This window comes from Chaetodon trifascialis, chromosome 23, assembly GCF_039877785.1.
Source record: "Chaetodon trifascialis isolate fChaTrf1 chromosome 23, fChaTrf1.hap1, whole genome shotgun sequence".
NCBI classification, from domain to species: Eukaryota; Metazoa; Chordata; class Actinopteri; order Chaetodontiformes; family Chaetodontidae; genus Chaetodon; species Chaetodon trifascialis.
In genome coordinates, this window is record NC_092078.1 from 5,438,033 (window position 1) to 5,455,399 (window position 17,367).

Consider the following 17,367-nt stretch of genomic DNA (forward strand, 5'->3'; position numbering starts at 1 on the left):
ACATATATAAATAAAAAGTCTAATACAGTTTTTTTTTTACATTATTAATTCATTTTGTGCATAATGTTACATTATTATTGGTAATATATCGATTAAAGCAACAAAAAAATCTGAAGAGCCGTTTGGGAGCCGAAAGAACCGACTCTTTTTAGTGAGCCAAGCCGAAAGAGCCGGTTCTCTAAAAAGAGCCGGAATTCCCATCACTATCATACAGTGTGTATGTGTATGTGTGTGTGGGGGGGTGGGCCTTTCAAGAGCACAGCCCATCCATTGTGAATGCAAATGAGCAACACATGTGCCTTGAAAAAACTACTTTCTATTCAGTTGCCAGTTCATGGTTAGTTCTAGATTGGTCTATTTAGTTACTGCAAGTTTTATCCAGGTGTAAAGTAGCAATAAACTAACCAGATTCACTTTGAGCCATGTGTATCTGGCTACTTTGTTGCTAGTTATAACTACATGTAAACAATTTGTTTCAAAACCTGACATGTACCTTAAAGCCAGAGTTGGTGAAGCACTTTTGTTGAAGTCATCATTTGTTGAAATTCTCCTTACATCCCAGAACATCCACCAAGAAATTAATGATTAAAAAAAATACATATCTTCAATATCAATATCAATTTTTACAACGACTTTATTGAAAGATACAGAACAGGGACATGACACATGAACTGAGGTGAGCAATAAGGGTACTCTATGCCTTTGTCTTTTCGGCTTGTGTGGTTGACTTTATATTTTTATTAAAAAATAAATAAATATATTTTTTAGATTTAAGAACAGACTGTTGATTCTGAGTGAAACTCAAAATGGAAATTTTTCAAACATGAAAAAAACAATTATATCTTGAATTTATTGGAGCACAACAAAACAGACTCGTCAACAGAGACACTGATAAGTGTAAAATAAAGAGCTAAAATTGCCCCCCCCCCCCAAAAAAAATACTACAATAAATGTCCTTCATCTGTCCCATATAGAATTGATTTTTAATCTAATTATGGAATTACTAAAAACTTAAAGTCTTATCATTCATGGTCTGAATTTATTAAAGCTGGCACAACAAAAGAGACACAACACACAACAACTGTTGAATCACTCACAACCAAAATGCAAAATCTCTTCAATAAAGAATCAAACTAATGAAAACAAAACCATTATCAAAAGAAATTGTTTCACATAATTTCAGATTCTTGAACTCAGGATTACATTTGATTTTCCTTAGAAATATTTCTACATACAGAAATAGAGAGAATATAAAGTTTGTCTAGTCTTTATCTACCAACAAAGTCATTTTAATAAACGGTTAAAATAAACCTTTGTTGTATGTAACTATTCCTAATGTAAGTATGTAATAAGTAAATAATAGAAACATAACACAGCTCAAACAGCACAACAAACCGCAGCCTCCAAACTGGCCACTCGGTTGAATCACCTCAAGTCTTCCCAAAGGTTGGATTTATTACAGGACTGTTGCTTTAGTCTGCTTTGGTTTTATCTAAATGTAAACTGGAAACTGAGTGCATCTCAACACAGGCTGGGGGTATCCAGTTATATTGGAGAGCCAATTAAAGCCTGATCAACAGTAGCACACACACACACACACACACACACACACACACACACACACACACACACACACACACACACACACACACACACAAAAACACCCCAATGTATGTTTTATCACCATAACTTGACCAGTTGTGCATAATATCCACGAGTTGACTGGGATGAATAATCCCTGAGCATGAGGCCAGGATAGAGAGGCTGAGTGAACGTGGTGCTTTCTTTATGAAGCAGAGTCATCGTGCCAGAGATGCTGTAAAAGGACAGAGTGCCTGAGTGATAATCCAGGTACACTCCGATCATGGAGGATCGAGGGCCTGACACTGTTCTGGTCTTTGAGTTGTGTCGGAAAGAGTAACCATCAGGGGAGCAGTCCAAACTCCACGACTTCTTATTATTTCCAAAATCTTGGCCGCTGATGTCTTTGTATGACACTGCCACAGACCAAGTACAACCAGAAAATGTGACCTCCCAGTAACATCGCTGTGACAAACCCTCTCTGCACAAGACCTGGCCGATCCTCACAAGACTTTGTTGTCCGTATGGATCATAATAAGGTACCGTAGAGTCTTCACTCGTCACCCGCCGGTATTCTTGTGAAATGGACAATTCCCCGCAGACTGAGTTCTGATCCAGTGTTAGAGGACAGCAGTCTGACAGAAGAGCAAAACAGAAAAAACTATATTAACATCAGCCTCTTAAGATTCGGTTCATTATTAATGTGCTGGTATATTATGGAACTAAGTGTTTTACTCACAGCGTAAAAACTCTTCTCTGGTCTTTGGCACAGGTGGTAACACAACATCTATGGTAGACACTAACAAAAAAGAAAAGTCCTAAATATCACTGGATGTGAATAAAACCACTATATGACCCTGGATTTGTAGATTTGTGTCAGGTACCTGTGGCAGTGATCCTGGGCCATGCGTTGTTCAGGAGGCTCTCTACGTCCTCGCCCAGCTTAGACAAGCAGTCAGTCAGAGTCTTGAATGAATTTGGAGGACAAACAACAGGAGCAGGACTTAAGTCTGGACAGGAGGAGGAGAGGGACCTGAAACTCTGAGGACAGAAATAAAAACAAAAAATGTTACTAGCACAATATTTACTGTATATAAAAACATATACAATGTAGTGTATTTGAGGTCAGTTTCCTTCATTTGCCAAACTTCCTGGTCCAAAGAATACATCACCAGCAAGCTTTCAATGAAGTTGTAACAAAATGAAAACTTGATATTCCAGTGTGGTCATAATATGTTGCACTGTCAGATGTGGCCAGCAGATGTCACTGTTGAGCAGCTTTAAACTTCAACAGAGTGAGTGAGTGAGTGCAGCTCCTGTCTGGTACCTGAATGAAGTGGATGTGGTCGTCCACATGAGAAAGCTGTCGCAGTTCAGTGTGTCTTGTCCTCAGCTTGGTGATCTCTTCCCCCAGCTGCGCCTGCAGCTTTTCAGCCTGAGCGATGGCAGTCTTCTCCTGAGCTTTCATTAGATCCTTCACCAACGAGCGTTTTTTCTTTATGGAGGTGATCAGCTCATCAAAGATCTCATCACTGGTCTTCAGTGTAGTCTGGCTTCCCTTCTGTTCATACAAAGAAAATCAAGATTTTTCTTTTTAAATTATCTTACATTTAAGTTCAGATTTTTTATTTTTGACACAGTGGTGGTTTATAAGCACACCACGGTCAGCACAGACAAGGATCAAATACTGAAGTCTAATTTCCATACCTTGAAATCCATCATAGCTTGGACCAGCTTCTTCAGATTCTTCTCCCGCTTCTTGTAGCTCTTCTGGACTTCCTTCTGATTCACAAGCAGCTGTTTCTGAAAGAAAGTGTTGGTGCAGGAAATTCCTCATTCTGAACAGCTTTATTAGAATAATTAAATCATTAACAGTCATTAGCCATTAATATCATCCATAAGTCAGAATAAAAACAGCATTGAATTTGAAAGTGGACTTCTGTGGAATCTCTGTCACTAAAACCAAGTTCATTTTCACTGCATTCTGTTCTTATTTACATTTTACACAGCATCCAAACTCTTTAGGAATCGGTGGTCGTTGTACCTGTTCCACAGCCCTCTGTGCTGCAGCTGACACCGTTTGGTGCGTCTTATGCTCATCTACAATGCACAGATAGCAGATACACTTCTTGTCTGTCTGGCAGTAGACCTCCATCAGCTTGTTGTGCTTCGTGCACATCTTGTTCTGCAGTGGGACTGTAGCAGAGACCAGCTGGTGTGTCTTCAGCACAGGGACACTGTGGTGAGGCTTGATGTGAGCTGGACAGTAAGATGCCAGACACGTCAGGCAGGACATCGTGGCTTTCTTGGGTTTGTTCTCAGAGCAGAAATCACAGGGAACATCTGCTGGGCCGGCACAGTCCACATCAGCAGCAGCAGCATGAGGAGAGGCCTGCTGGGTGCTCGACTTCTTTAACGTCTCCACAACCTGCAGAAGGGAAGTTGGTGAGATATACTTTCAATTCCATGACATACAGGACAAAAGGACTTGTACGGTAGTATTTGTTGACTCCTGACCACTTTCAGCCATTTAAATGCATCCTGCTACTGCAGTCAGACCTACTGGTGGAATACCAGTTTGTAGTTTGTATATTAATGGTCGTGGTTTAAGCAGGCAGCTTACGGAGAAGAGAAAAAAGGAGTCAATTTTTGTGAACCACAAAGTGAAATGCTTATGGCCATGTGGTGGCACAATTAAAGATTCAATCTGAGCTCTTATTACTATCATAATTTGACTGAAGTATTAGTTCAGTATTTTTGATAACAGCATCCATCCATTTTCTATACCGCATATCCCTTTCGGGGTTGCGGGGGGTGCTGGAGCCTATCCCAGAGATGGGGGTACACCCTGGATCGGTCGCCAGTCGATCGCAGGGCACAAACACACAACCATTCACACTCAGTCACCAATTAACCTAATGAGCATGCACGGGAAGAACATGCAAACTTCACACAGAAAGGCCTGACCCAGGAATCGAACCGGCAACCTTGTTGCTGTGAGGCACGCGCCCTACCTGCTGCACCACCGTGCAGCCCTTGATAACAGCAATAATTTTAAATATGTTAAACTCACTCACATATTTGGCTTTTGATGGACCACACTGAGAAGGCGGCCATTCAAGTATTTCTCACCTAACTACCTCCAACACTCTGACCACCTCTACACTGTTTCTGCCAGCACTTCTTGGTGTGCTTTACCTCAGCCAGCATGTTGTTCCTCCTCAGCTGAGGCCTCAGATTGAAGGTCTCCCTGCACTGAGGGCAGCTGTACTTTCCCTTCTCCTCTCCTTGGTCCCAGCATCCCTTAATACAGCTCTTGCAGTAACTGTGTCCACAGGGAAGAGTGACAGGCTCTGTTAGCAGGTCCAAACACACTGAACAGCAGAACTGATTCTGATCCAACACAGCAGCATCTTTCTGCTGCTCAGCCATTTTGATGTGCTTCACTAAGACAGGGAAGAGACCAGGTGAGTTTCATTTATCTTAATGGTCAGGGTTCACACAGTGTGGGGTGGGGGGGGGGGGGGGGGCTTTCAAGAGCACAGCTCCTCCATTGTGAGCGCAAACAAGCTACACATGTGCCTTGAAAAAACTACTTTCTATTCAGTTGCCAGTTCATGGTTAGTTCTAGATTGGTCTATTTAGTTACTGCAAGTTTTATCCAGGTGTAAAGTAGCAATAAACTAACTAGATTCACTTTGAGCCATGTGTATCTGGCTACTTTGTTGCTAGTTATAACTACATGTAAACAATTTGTTTCAAAACCTGACATGTACCTTAAAGCCAGAGTTGGTGAAGAACTTTTGTTGAAGTCATCATTTGTTGAAATTCTCCTTACATCCCAGAACATCCACCAAGAAATTAATGATTAAAAAAAATACATATCTTCAATATCAATATCAATTTTACAACGACTTTATTGAAAGATACAGAACAGGGACAAGACACATGAACTGAGGTGAGCAATAAGGGTACTCTCTGCCCTTGTCTTTTCGGCCTGTGTGGTTGAGTTTACTACGTGTTGTATTTAAGAACAGACTGTAAACTCAGAATGGAAATTTTTAAAACATGAAAAAACAAATTATATCTTGAATTTATTGTAGCACCACAAAACAGACTCATCAACAGAGACGCTAAGTTAAAATAAAGAGTCAAAATTGCCCCCCCCCCAAAAAAAAAATATATATAGCAAGTGTCCTTCATCTGTCCCATACAGAATTGATTTTTAATCTAATTCTGAAATTATTCAAAACTTAAAGTCTTATCATTCATGGTCTGAATTGATTAAAGCTGGCACAACAAAAGAGACACAACACACAGCTACTGTTGAATCACTCACAACCAAAATGCAAAATCTCTTCAATAAAGAATCAAACTAATGAAAACAAAACCATTATTAAAAGATATTCTTTCAGATTCTTGATCTCAGAGTTACATTTGAATTCCCTTAGAAATATTTTCTATAGATAAACGGTTATAATAAACCTTTGATGTAACTCTTCCTGATGTTTCTCTGCACTGATGTCCACTTCAGTCAAAATTCCACAATGAAATAATAATTAGATAAACTGTAGCAACACTGAGCATCCTACAAGCAGCCTAAAAAGACAAATGTTACAGAAGAACACTTTCAGTCACACTCAGCAAAGTTTTGGGATGTTGCGCAGCACGTCCACCAAAAACCCTCCCCTCGCCTCATTTTACTGTCATAACACGAAAATATATTTAAAGGAAAAGAATACAGGCCATTTCTAAAAGAGCGTACAAAGTGGTGTGGAGGTGCGACAGCAATTCATCGGTTAAATCTTACACTGAATCATAAGTCTGGCAGATCATCTAAACACCTTAAAGAAGAAACATAATAAGAATAATAATAGTAATAATTCTCTTTATTTGCGAATATAGTTTGCGTTTCTAGACCCAAAGTGACAACAGCCAGTGATGCAAAACCGCACGCACAGTGATACAAAAACAAAACCTTTCAGCATAAAAGCACACTGGTTAACATTGTAATAAAAGACAGCAGCAGGTGATAAGATGTCTAACAGGAAGCATGTTTAAAAAGGTGCGTCCTAAGACACAGATTTTTTTAAATTTTTTTTTTTTTAAGTGCTCCTGAGCCCATGTATTAATCTCCTTTATCCAATCATGTGTTCACAAAGTAATGCTTCATCCTCACTTGTGATCGACTGAGCCTTTCCTGGATGCCCCTTTCATACCCAATCATGATACTCTCACCTGTCACCAATGAACCTGATTACCTGTGGAAAGTACCAAACAGGTGTTTTTGGAGCATTCCGCTACTTTCTCAGTCTTTAGTTGTTCCTGTCCCAACTTATTTGAAACATTTTGCTGCATCAAATTCAGAATAAGCAGATATTTATACAAGTCATTAAATATATTGTCTTTGTGCTGTTCAGTTGAGTATGCTATGCATTAGCAAAGGGCCACATTGTGTCTTTGGAACTGGGGCTAGAAATATTTCTGTACTTCTATAATAGCAAGAATAATAACGCCAACAACAAAAATGATAATACTGCTCCAAACAATAAGAGGAGGGTGCCAAGGATTGGTACTTTGAGACAAAATGAAAACAGTAGCAATGAGGCAGGTCCTTTAAAAAAGCTTTAATTCATTTAATTTTTGATACCAGCCAGGTTATTCTTCCTGCTATTAGTCCTCCAAATGTTAAAAGTCCTACTGCTACTGCTACTGCTACTGCTGCTGCAGTTGCCATTCCTGCCCCTGCAGCTGCAGCTCCTGCCCCTGCATCTACTTCTGCTGGTCTTTCTTCATCTGCTGCTTTCTTTATTTCAGTTACTGCTTCTTCTGCTTCTGGTTCTTCATCTGTTTTTGCATGTTCCTCCTCCTCTATGTCTACTTCTCCTGGTCTTTCTTCCTCTGCATCTTTCTTTGTTTTAGTTACTGCTTCTTCTTCTTCTTCTTCTTCTTCTTCTTCTTCTGTTTTTGCACGTTCCTCCTCCTCTATGTCTACTTCTCCTGGTCTTTCTTCCTCTGCATCTTTCTTTGTTTTAGTTACTGCTTCTTCTTCTTCTTCTTCTTCTTCTTCTTCTTCTTCTTCTTCTGTTTTTGCACGTTCCTCCTCCTCTATGTCTACTTCTCCTGGTCTTTCTTCCTCTGCATCTTTCTTTATTTCTGGTGCTGGTTCTTCTTCTTCCATTTTGTCTTCTTCTTCTTTTCCTTCTTCTTCTTTTGTTTCTGCTTCTGCTTCCTCATCTACATCTCTTTCTTCATCTTCTCCCCCAGTTCCCTGCAAAACTATAACAGCTGGCTCAATGAAACCTCTTGCCAGTGATTCTGCTGCACTGCCTGTAAATTTGATCCACACATTCTTCGAGACGCTGCTGTTAGCCTTATTGCCGGTGTCTCCTTGCATCATGTTTCCCACTATTGTTCTGACATCCTCTTGCCCTACTTTTCTGCTCGCTGCTTGTAGCATCTTATTGGTGTAGCAGCCTCCTCTGTTTTCCATCACTATCTTGTCTGTTGTGTTGAGCAGCTCTGCCACCTGGAACTCGTTGCTCCTGTAGTCACTGTGTTGGTTGTTCTTCCAGTATGTATTATCAACGACATGGCAGCGGCCACCACATTTCTCCAACAGATCACCGAGACATTCATTCTGATCAACAAACTCCTCAATTTTCATTCCTTGCGGGAGCTGGTTACCATGAGTAAAGACAACGGCAGCATGTTTTAAAGCTTCCTCAGAGAAATACTGAAATATTTTAGCGATGACATCCATCTCCCATTTGGTGACCTCCTCCACATTCAGCACAATGAAAAAAGCATGAGGCCCAGGAGCACACTCTGCGATACACCTCTCTATCTCAGGCAGCAGCTCCTCCTCTGTGGAGCTGGAGTCAAAGAAACCAGGAGGGTCGATCAGAGTAATTCTTCTTCCACCAACAGATTTGGACGCTGTTTGGCATTCGTGCGTTCGCCAGGATGAAGTGTGATTTATCTTGAACACATCCTCTCCAAAGATCGTGTTTGCCAGGCTGCTTTTCCCAGCTCTGTTCTTTCCCAGCAGCACAATCCTGTATGTTTTTAACACTGGAAGAGAACAATGATATAAAATGAACACGGTGCATTTGTGTTGGGTTGGCTCTCTTACCTTGCCACTTGGATTCTGGATGTTTTTTAGTGAAAAGACACACGTGCAGAAATATTAGATGTAATAAAATAATATTGCAGAGAAAAGATACTGCTGACAACATTTGTTAATGTCACTGCCAAAAATCTGAGTGGAGAACATTTTGCTACTGTGCACATTAATGGCTGAATTAGGGTGAAAATGAAGCAATTGGAGAGAAAACTTCCATCCATCCATTATCTATACCGCCTATCCCTTTCGGGGTTGCGGGGGGCTGGAGCCTATCCCAGCTACAATGGGCGAGAGGCAGGGTACACCCTGAACCGGTTGCCAGCCGATTGCAGGGCCACATGTAATGACAAACATTCACACTCACACTCACACCTATGGACAATTTAGAGTCATCAATTAACCTAATGAGCATGTTTTTGGTCTGTGGGAGGAAGCCGGAGTACCCGGAGAGAACCCACGCATGCACGGGAAGAACATGCAAACTTCACACAGAAAGGCCCCGCCTGACCCGGGGATCGAACCGGCAACCTTCTTGCTGTGAGGCACGCGCACTACCTGCTGCGCCACCGTGCAGCCGGAGAGAAAACTTCATGATTTAAAAATCCTCCAGTGCCAGATGTAGATGTATGTGCACAATAAGTATTTGTGTAAGAGTATGTGGTATATTTGTGTGGGAATGGATATGAGGCTTGTGTATATGTGTGTTTTTACCTTTGATGCTTCTTCCAGCTCGGGCTGTTCCTGCGATGACAATCCTTGTCGGTGACACTAGAAGGAAAAAAATGATGAAGAGTAACTAATACTGAAACATCCTCTTAGCTTTCTGCTTCTTCTCTCACACTTAGAAATATTTTCAATATTCATTCACGTTTATTAAGACTTTGCATGCAATGTAGAACTGTGGTTTATAGTTCTGATATTGAGCATTTGGTTGTTCGTGGGAAATGTAGTAAATTAAAACATTTGCCATTCTCTTTTGTTCTTCAATATTAGCTATAAAAATGCTCCCACCATTATTTTCGCTCCGACAAAAAGTGCTTTTTACCTGACGCTGTTTTGACTCTTGCTGTTGTTCCTCTTCTTCCAGTTTCTTCCACACCTCCAGCCTCTCGCTCTGGAGGCATTCGCATCATTGCTGCATCGTCTTCCTCTGCTGCTCCCTCTTCTGCTCCTCTTCTCGATCCCTTGCTGTCTTGCAAAACTACAACTGCTGGCCCAAAGAAAGATTTGGCCAAAGACTCTGCTGCAGGGCCTGTCAGTTTGATCCAAACACTCTTAGAGACATTGTTGTGAACTTTATTGGTGGAGTAGCCTCCGTTGTTTTCCATCACCATCTTGTCTATTGTGTAGAGCAGCTCAGCCACCTGGAACTGGTTACCTCTGCAGCTGTCCCCTTTGTTTTTTTACCAGTATTTGCTATCAATGACACTGGCCGCTGCAGTTCTTCCACCAGATCACTCAGATGTTTGCTGTCAGAATAGAAGGAGAAAAATGGAAATGTATTATTAATATTGTACATTTGTATCAGAATTTTCTATTTGTTTGCAGTGCTGGCAGACAAAATGTGCATTGATTCTCTAAATGACAAGGCGATGACATTTTCTGTAATGTTATTCAAAATATGATTATATTTTATTTTCCAGCATTAAGTGTTCACTTCAACGTTGATGCTCGCTCATGGACGGCAAGTGTGAGAAACAGGATGCTGACTGCAGTTCACTTAACAGCCAGTGGTGTCAACAAGGGTTCTGATCCCCTGATTTCTCCTCTGACACCACCATGAGGTTGACAAAATGTAACCTTAGGTAGTGACCACGATAAACATACATGCTAACATCAATAGCATTGTTATTGTGTACATGCTAGCATGCTAATGTTAGCATTCAGCTCAAAACACGACTATGCACAGCCTGAGTGTGCCAGTAGACTCTTTAATGTCGTTATGAAAACAAATATATTTTCTGAGGGTATCAGAATCCATATCCCAATAAATTGGAGAATAGGCATCAAAAACAGTAAAATTCATGCATAAAGTTGCAATGTGTTTTCAAAACTCTGCATGCCATTAACAACATGGCATCCCTGCAGCCACATTTCCCTGACTCTGCTCTCATCAGTTGGCAAAGGAGAGAGAACTTTGCACTTTAACTTGACAACAGGCCAGAAACTCGACTCCAGCTAATGTTGCTTGTGCTGCCATCTGGAGGTGGCTGAAAGGGTGCAATGGCACGTCACAGAAGGGGTGTTTTGGTGGTTCAAGCTGCAGTTTCTGTTTAATCACTTTGTCTCACACTCTCTCTCCTGTGTCCTCCCTCTATGTCTCTTTATTCCCCTGTTTTCACATCTCCTTCTGAGGGGAAACATTAGAAAGCACAACGATCGACCCGTCACAGATACCAAACATGTGACTCGTCCTTCCACACAGGAGGCTGCATGTTTAGATATTTCAGCATGTTCTGCATTAGCCAGTGGGTCCACTGATTTGACAGCATGTTCCAAATATGATCACACTATCTCATAGTTAGTTACAGTGAGCAGTGCCAATTAATAACTTACCTTCCACGTTGTTGAAAGAGAGATCTGTGAAGAGAAAGAATGGCTTGCATCCAGCAGACAGCTGTCCTCTGTCCTGTGTCTTCTCCTGTGCTCTAATTCAGAGTTATGCTAGCTCCATTTTCACTTTCTGTTTCAGGTGTGTGTGTGTGTGTGTGTGTGTGTGTGTGTGTGTGTGTGTGTGTGTGTGTGTGTGTGTGTGTGTGTGTGTGTGTGGATGGGTGGGGGGGGGGGATTCCGCTGTATGTCTAAATTTGGCTAAACTCTTAAGTTTCTTTTATTTTTGTTTTTTTATGGGCTAATATCCCGTATTGTAAGATATAGAAGTCTTTATTAAGTGACAGATGCATCTAGCAAAATCGTCATCTGTGAAGTCACAAACAAGGCGGCTTTTAGTTCAAATCAGCGGTTTATAAAAGAGGTCCTCGTGTAATTAAGAGAGGTTGATGTCCATCCTTGATCTGACATCAAACAGACACGTATTAAATAAAATGTCATCCGTTTAAAGCGGAAAGAAAAGCTCCCGTCTTCCACAGTCGGACCTTAACAGTGTGACACCCAGCGGAAGTAAACACAACAAGCGCCAGCAGCGTGAGCTGCAGGGGTGAACTGGAGGACTGATAGTCGTCACTGTAGCACAGCTAATTATTGAATTTGTAATTAAACAACAATGTCTTCAGTGGAGCATTTGAGACAGTTTGTCAACGAGCGGCTAACTGCTGCTGCTCAAGAAATATTCGCAGTTTTTACAAAAACTATCGTCGAGTACGAGGAAGAGATCGATCGTCAGCGCAAACTGCTGGATATCGTTTGGAAACCTGAAGTAAAGTTACACAGGATAGGTGTGTAAAAACGACTTGACAGCGAATTCTTCTTCTACTCAATGTAATGCCAGTTGGTTAAATGTATGCTAGTTAGCTCGCATGTCTCCATGTTTCTCTTCTCCATCACAGTAGTATCTCTTCCTTTTGTTGTGTGTCCCTCCAGAGCTCCCACAGCAACATGTCTGTACGGAGGAGGAGGTTCACTGTGATCAGCAGCTGTGTGTTCAGGAGAGGAGCTCCAGTGTGGACCGAGAGGACCCAGAGCCTCCACAGATTAAAGAGGAGCAGGAGGAGCAGCTGCTTGTTCTGAAGCAGGAGACTGAAACCTTCATGTTGACTCCGACTTCTGATGAAAACCATCACAGTGAACCAGATCCAAAAAATGACCACCAGCTCGTCCATCACAGCTCTGATGTAGCTGAGAGCCGAGATCAGAGAGGAGGCAGGAGTGGAGAGTCAGGATCAACTGAAGATGCAGAGCCAGAGCCAAAGGAAAGACGTCACAAGAGAGAAAGACACAGGAGTGATGCATCTAACTCTAACCTGTCAGAGATGAACTGTGATGCTCACACAGGTAAAAAGTCTGTCAAATGTGACACATGTGGAAAGACTTTTAAGTGTCAATCCTTGTTAAATAGACACATGAGAAGCCACACAGGTGAGAGACCGTATTCTTGTGACACCTGTGGAAAAAGATTCAGTCAAACGTCAGTGTTAAACGCCCATTTAAGAATCCACACAGGTGAGAAGCCGCACCTCTGCAAGACCTGCGGGAAAAGATTCTGTCGAATGTCACAATTGAAAAGACATATGTTAGTTCACACAGGTGAGAGACCGTACATTTGCAAAACATGTGGGAAAGATTTCAGATCCAGGAGCATCTTGAATGTCCACATGAGAATCCACACAGGTGAGAAGCCGTACCTCTGTAAGACCTGCGGGAAAAGATTCAGTGACTTATCAACATTGAAAACACATGTCAGAATCCACACAGGTGAGAAGCCGTACATTTGCAACACCTGTAGGAAGAGATTCCGTCGGACTCAAGACTTGAAAAGACACATCAGTTCACACTGCTGAGAGACCATACATTTGCAAAATATGCAGGAACGATTTCAGATATAACAGCAGCTTGAAAGTCCACGTGAGGACACGCACACGTGAGAAGCCGTGCATTTGCATCACCTGTTGGAAGAGATTCTGCCGGCTGTCACGCTTGAAAAGACACATGTCAGTCCACACAGGTGAGAGAGCGTACGCTTGCTGAACGTGGGGAAGGTTTCAGAGTGAGAGTTGAGTTGACGGTCCACGTAAGAAGAGCCCACGCTGGTGCGTGGCCACACCTCTGTACGACCTGCAGGGTCAAAGCATTTGCATTGAGAACTTTTACTCAAATGACATGTTTGAAAAACCACCTGATTGAACTGACTTTATTTTTTTACTTAATGCTAATGAGTGTTACTACATGTACTGTCTTAAAGTTTATTATCCATTGATTGACTGATGGTGAAGCCAGTTTCAAGTTGGATATTGACTCTGGATTCAGCGTCGTCTTCTCTCTCAGTGTTGGCAGGAGGAGGACGTTAGCTCACCTCCAGCCCTCGTGTTCAACCCCTCGGCGTTCCTGGGGACCTTATATGAATAATGTGTATAATGTGTGTGTATGGAAACATTATACATACCTCACTTCAGTATATTACTGTTTAAAACACTAACTTGTTCAATATCATCATGCTGAGTTGCTCATGTGTCAAAGTGTTTTTGAAAAAAATGAATAAATTTGCCTCATTAGCACACTTGATCTCATTGTTTATTATATATAGATATTTGTATTGAACGTGCTTTTTCAAAAGTTTCATCTACTTTTCTGAGCTCAAAATTTGTGAAGACAGGTGTCAGAGAAAGGACACAAAGCAGTCGAGCACAAGAAAGTGAAGAAGGGGAACAGCAGTTACTGTGTGACCTGACCCAGTGACTCCAGATCAATAGTGACATTTATCAGCACACTGGCCAAACAGAACTCACTTCTTTTTATTGGATTCTAGTGCAGTTAGCCGAGGGTTGACAAACTCTCTCAAATACTCAACTGAGGACACTGTTGTTCAATAACATATTCAACAATTAGCTGTGTTGCTATGACTGCCACAGGTCCTCCAGTGACTTCGACACAGGAGTGCAGCTACCAGTGCGGGCTCTTGTGTTTACTCCCGCTGGGTGTCACACTGTTAACGCCAGACAGTGGAGCTGCGGGAGCTTTCCGTTCTGCTTTCAACTGATGAAGTTTTATTCAAAATGTGTTTGATATCAGTAACAAGGACGGACATCAACTCCGCTTCATGTTACCCCTCTGAGCTCCACATTCAGCTCTTTGTGATTTCACAAACTGTCGTGTTTTACACGATCAAGCTTTACACTCCAGAATCGTTTATCACTTAACAAAAACTTTTATACGCCATAATGTTCTTTTGCATTTCATAAGGTTAGTCAGGACAAAGATGAGGATGAAGCGACTCCTTGTGTAGACAATCTGGATCGATTTTTATTGTTAAATTTTACTTTTTTTTTTTTTTTGGTAATTGAAGCTTGGCTGCTTTCCAAACCAATACGTCTCATCTTCAATGGATGTTGTCTGAGTGGAACCTTTCCGGGGCTCTGCAAAGAGGCTAAACTCGTACATTTACCCACCGAAGCAGCAGCAGCAGCAGCAGCAGCAGCAGCAGCAGAACTGGCTCGCATTGTGGATCTATTAATACACTCCCTGTACATTACTTCTGTGAAAAACTTCGACATACTTGTTTCAATAAGTTTGTCAAAGCACTCAATCTGGCCTTGAACAAAACCTCCGCAGTAAGACAGCAAGCTGTGACCGTCTGCTGGCGGGTCGACACCACTTCTCACCTCTGAATCAAACAGAGCAAAGCAACATAAGTTAGAAAAGCATAACAGGCAAATTGGGGGGATTGATGCAATTCCGCGCTGACTGACAAAAATTCAGGAACTGCAGAAAAACTCTGCAGGTGTGGTGTGTGAGGATAAAGAATAAGGAGCAATGCACAAGCGTAGAGATGCAAAAGTGTATTTTATTCAGGAGGGGAACACGTCTCAGCAGGAGTTTGAGCTACATGGTTTGTCCTGTGTACAGTGTATTGATCCTCAGGGGGTTGTTCAAGCATGTCATTTGAGGAAAAGTTCTCTAACGAGTGTTGCAACTGTGTGGTTCTCACTTCCACGAGTTCAACTGTGCTTCGCCCCCGCAGGTCTTGCAGAGGTCACGCTCTCACCAGCGTGGTCAACTCAACTCTCACTGTGAATCACTCTTGAATCCGTCAGAATCTCTTCCTCCAGGTGTTGCAAATGTACGGTTTCTCACCTGTGTGGATTCTGACATGTGTTTTCAATGTTGATAAGTCACTGAATCTTTTGCCACAGGTCTTGCAGAGGTATGGCTTCTCAACTGTGTGTCCTCATGTGGACTTTCAAGTTCCTGTTAAGTCTGAAATCTCTCCCGCATGTTTTGCAAATGTAAGGCATCTCAGCAGTGTGAACTAACGTGCCGATTCAACTCGAGTCCGACAAAATCTCTTCTGAAAGGTGATTCAAATGTACAGCTTCTCACCTGTGTGGATTCTGACATGTGTTTTCAATGCTGATGAGTCAATGAATCTTTTCCCGCAGGTCTTGCAGAGGTACGGTCTCTCGCCTGTGTGAACTGACATGTGTCTTTTCAATTGTGACATCTGGCAGAATCTTTTCCTGCAGGTCTTGCAAAGGTACGGCTTCTCACCTGTGTGGATTCTTAAGTGTCTGTTCAACACTGACGCTTGACTGAATCTTTTTCCACAGGTGTCACAAGAATACGGTCTCTCACCTGTGTGGCTTCTCATGTGTCGATTTAACTTGGATTGACACTTAAAAGTCTTTCCACATGTGTCACATTTGACAGACTTTTTACCTGTGTGAGCATCACAGTTCATCTCTGACAGGTTAGAGTTAGATGCATCACTCCTGTGTCTTTCTCTCTTCTGACGTCTTTCCTTTAGTTTTGGCTCTGCATCTTCAGTTGATCCTGACTCTCCACTCCTGCCTCCTCTCTGATCTCGGCTCTCAGCTACATCAGAGCTGTGATGGACGAGCTGGTGGTCATTTTTTGGATCTGGTTCATTGTGATCCTTTTCATCATAAATCGGAGTCAACATGAAGGTTTCAGTCTCCTGCTTCAGAACAAGCAGCTGCTCCTCCTGCTCCTCTTTAATCTGTGGAGGCTCTGGGTCCTCTCGGTCCACACTGGAGCTCCTCTCCTGAACACACAGCTGCTGATCACAGTGAACCTCCTTCTCCGTACAGACATGTTGCTGTGGGAGCTCTGGAGGGACACACAACAAAAGGAAGAGATACTACTACTACTACTATATTGAGTAGAAGAAGAATTCTCTGTCCCCTGTGTTATGACAATAAGTCGTTTTTACACACCTATCCTGTGTAACTTTACTTCAGGTTTCCAAACGATATCCAGCAGTTTGCGCTGACGATCGATCTCTTCCTCGTACTCGACGACAATTTTTGTAAAAACTGCCAATATTTCTTGAGCAGCAGCAGTTAGCCGCTCGTTGACAAACTCTCTCAAATGTTCCACTGAAGACATTGTTGTTTAATTAAAAATTCAATAATTAGCTGTGCTACAGCGACGACAATCAGTCCTCCAGTTCACTCCTGCAGCTCACGCTGCTGGCGCTTGTTGTGTTTACTTCCGCTGGGTGTCACACTGTTAAGGTCCGACTGTGGAGGGCGGAGCTGGACAAGAGTTACTTCACAGTTTCAGATCAAAATGAAAAGTATTACCAACTTATAAAATCAAAATGTATTGTTAAACCATCCAGCGGGTTGTAAAATTGGGGAAAATGAGCTCCACTCGACGCGCTGGAACTAATAAATATTACACGAAATGGCATCAATCATTAGAGTCAAATATTAGAGGCCATGCATAGTCGTCATTTAACGTCTTATTTTTAAACATAATTTGCACCTAATACTTCCGTACTGTTCCTTAACTAACTTGTTGAGTGTGTTGTGAATGGCACTTTAGTATTTCCAACTGAATAATCAGAATATTTCGTCCAACACCATTTCTTTTTTAATGGAAAATCATCGTCTGTGAAGTCACAAACAAGGTGGCTGTTCGTTCAAAGCAGTGGTTTATAAAAGATGACCAGATGTCCTTGAAGCGAGGTTGATGTCCATCCTTTTAACGGATATTAAACTGATAAGTTTGGAATAAGATGCCAT

The 17,367-nt window shown here is 42.0% G+C and overlaps 4 protein-coding genes across 4 annotated transcripts; 1 reads left to right on the plus strand and 3 right to left on the minus strand.

Moving 5' to 3' along the window:
- Window positions 1-1,654: 1,654 nt before the first annotated feature.
- On the minus strand, window positions 1,655-5,013 carry LOC139351393 (E3 ubiquitin/ISG15 ligase TRIM25-like). Its single transcript, XM_070993269.1, has 7 exons — window positions 4,780-5,013; window positions 3,626-4,009; window positions 3,289-3,384; window positions 2,909-3,142; window positions 2,466-2,622; window positions 2,321-2,380; window positions 1,655-2,216 (listed from the first exon to the last, which is right to left on the minus strand). The coding sequence occupies exons 1-7, from the start codon at window positions 5,011-5,013 to the stop codon at window positions 1,681-1,683; spliced, it is 1,701 nt and encodes a 566-aa protein (XP_070849370.1). The 3' UTR covers window positions 1,655-1,680.
- Window positions 5,014-5,865: 852 nt separating this feature from the next.
- LOC139351771 (GTPase IMAP family member 4-like) lies at window positions 5,866-11,499 on the minus strand. Its single transcript, XM_070993778.1, has 5 exons — window positions 11,264-11,499; window positions 9,753-10,176; window positions 9,419-9,475; window positions 7,403-8,655; window positions 5,866-5,871 (listed from the first exon to the last, which is right to left on the minus strand). Exons 2-5 carry the CDS (start codon window positions 10,039-10,041, stop codon window positions 5,866-5,868), a joined length of 1,605 nt encoding a protein of 534 aa, XP_070849879.1. The 5' UTR covers window positions 10,042-10,176; window positions 11,264-11,499.
- A 309-nt stretch (window positions 11,500-11,808) lies between these two features.
- LOC139351378 (zinc finger protein 239-like) lies at window positions 11,809-13,877 on the plus strand. The gene is made up of 2 exons (XM_070993250.1): window positions 11,809-12,102; window positions 12,248-13,877. The coding sequence occupies exons 1-2, from the start codon at window positions 11,931-11,933 to the stop codon at window positions 13,162-13,164; spliced, it is 1,089 nt and encodes a 362-aa protein (XP_070849351.1). The 5' UTR covers window positions 11,809-11,930; the 3' UTR covers window positions 13,165-13,877.
- Window positions 13,878-15,145: 1,268 nt separating this feature from the next.
- LOC139351380 (zinc finger and SCAN domain-containing protein 31-like) lies at window positions 15,146-16,830 on the minus strand. Its single transcript, XM_070993253.1, has 2 exons — window positions 16,555-16,830; window positions 15,146-16,447 (listed from the first exon to the last, which is right to left on the minus strand). The coding sequence occupies exons 1-2, from the start codon at window positions 16,724-16,726 to the stop codon at window positions 15,681-15,683; spliced, it is 939 nt and encodes a 312-aa protein (XP_070849354.1). The 5' UTR covers window positions 16,727-16,830; the 3' UTR covers window positions 15,146-15,680.
- Window positions 16,831-17,367: the final 537 nt, after the last annotated feature.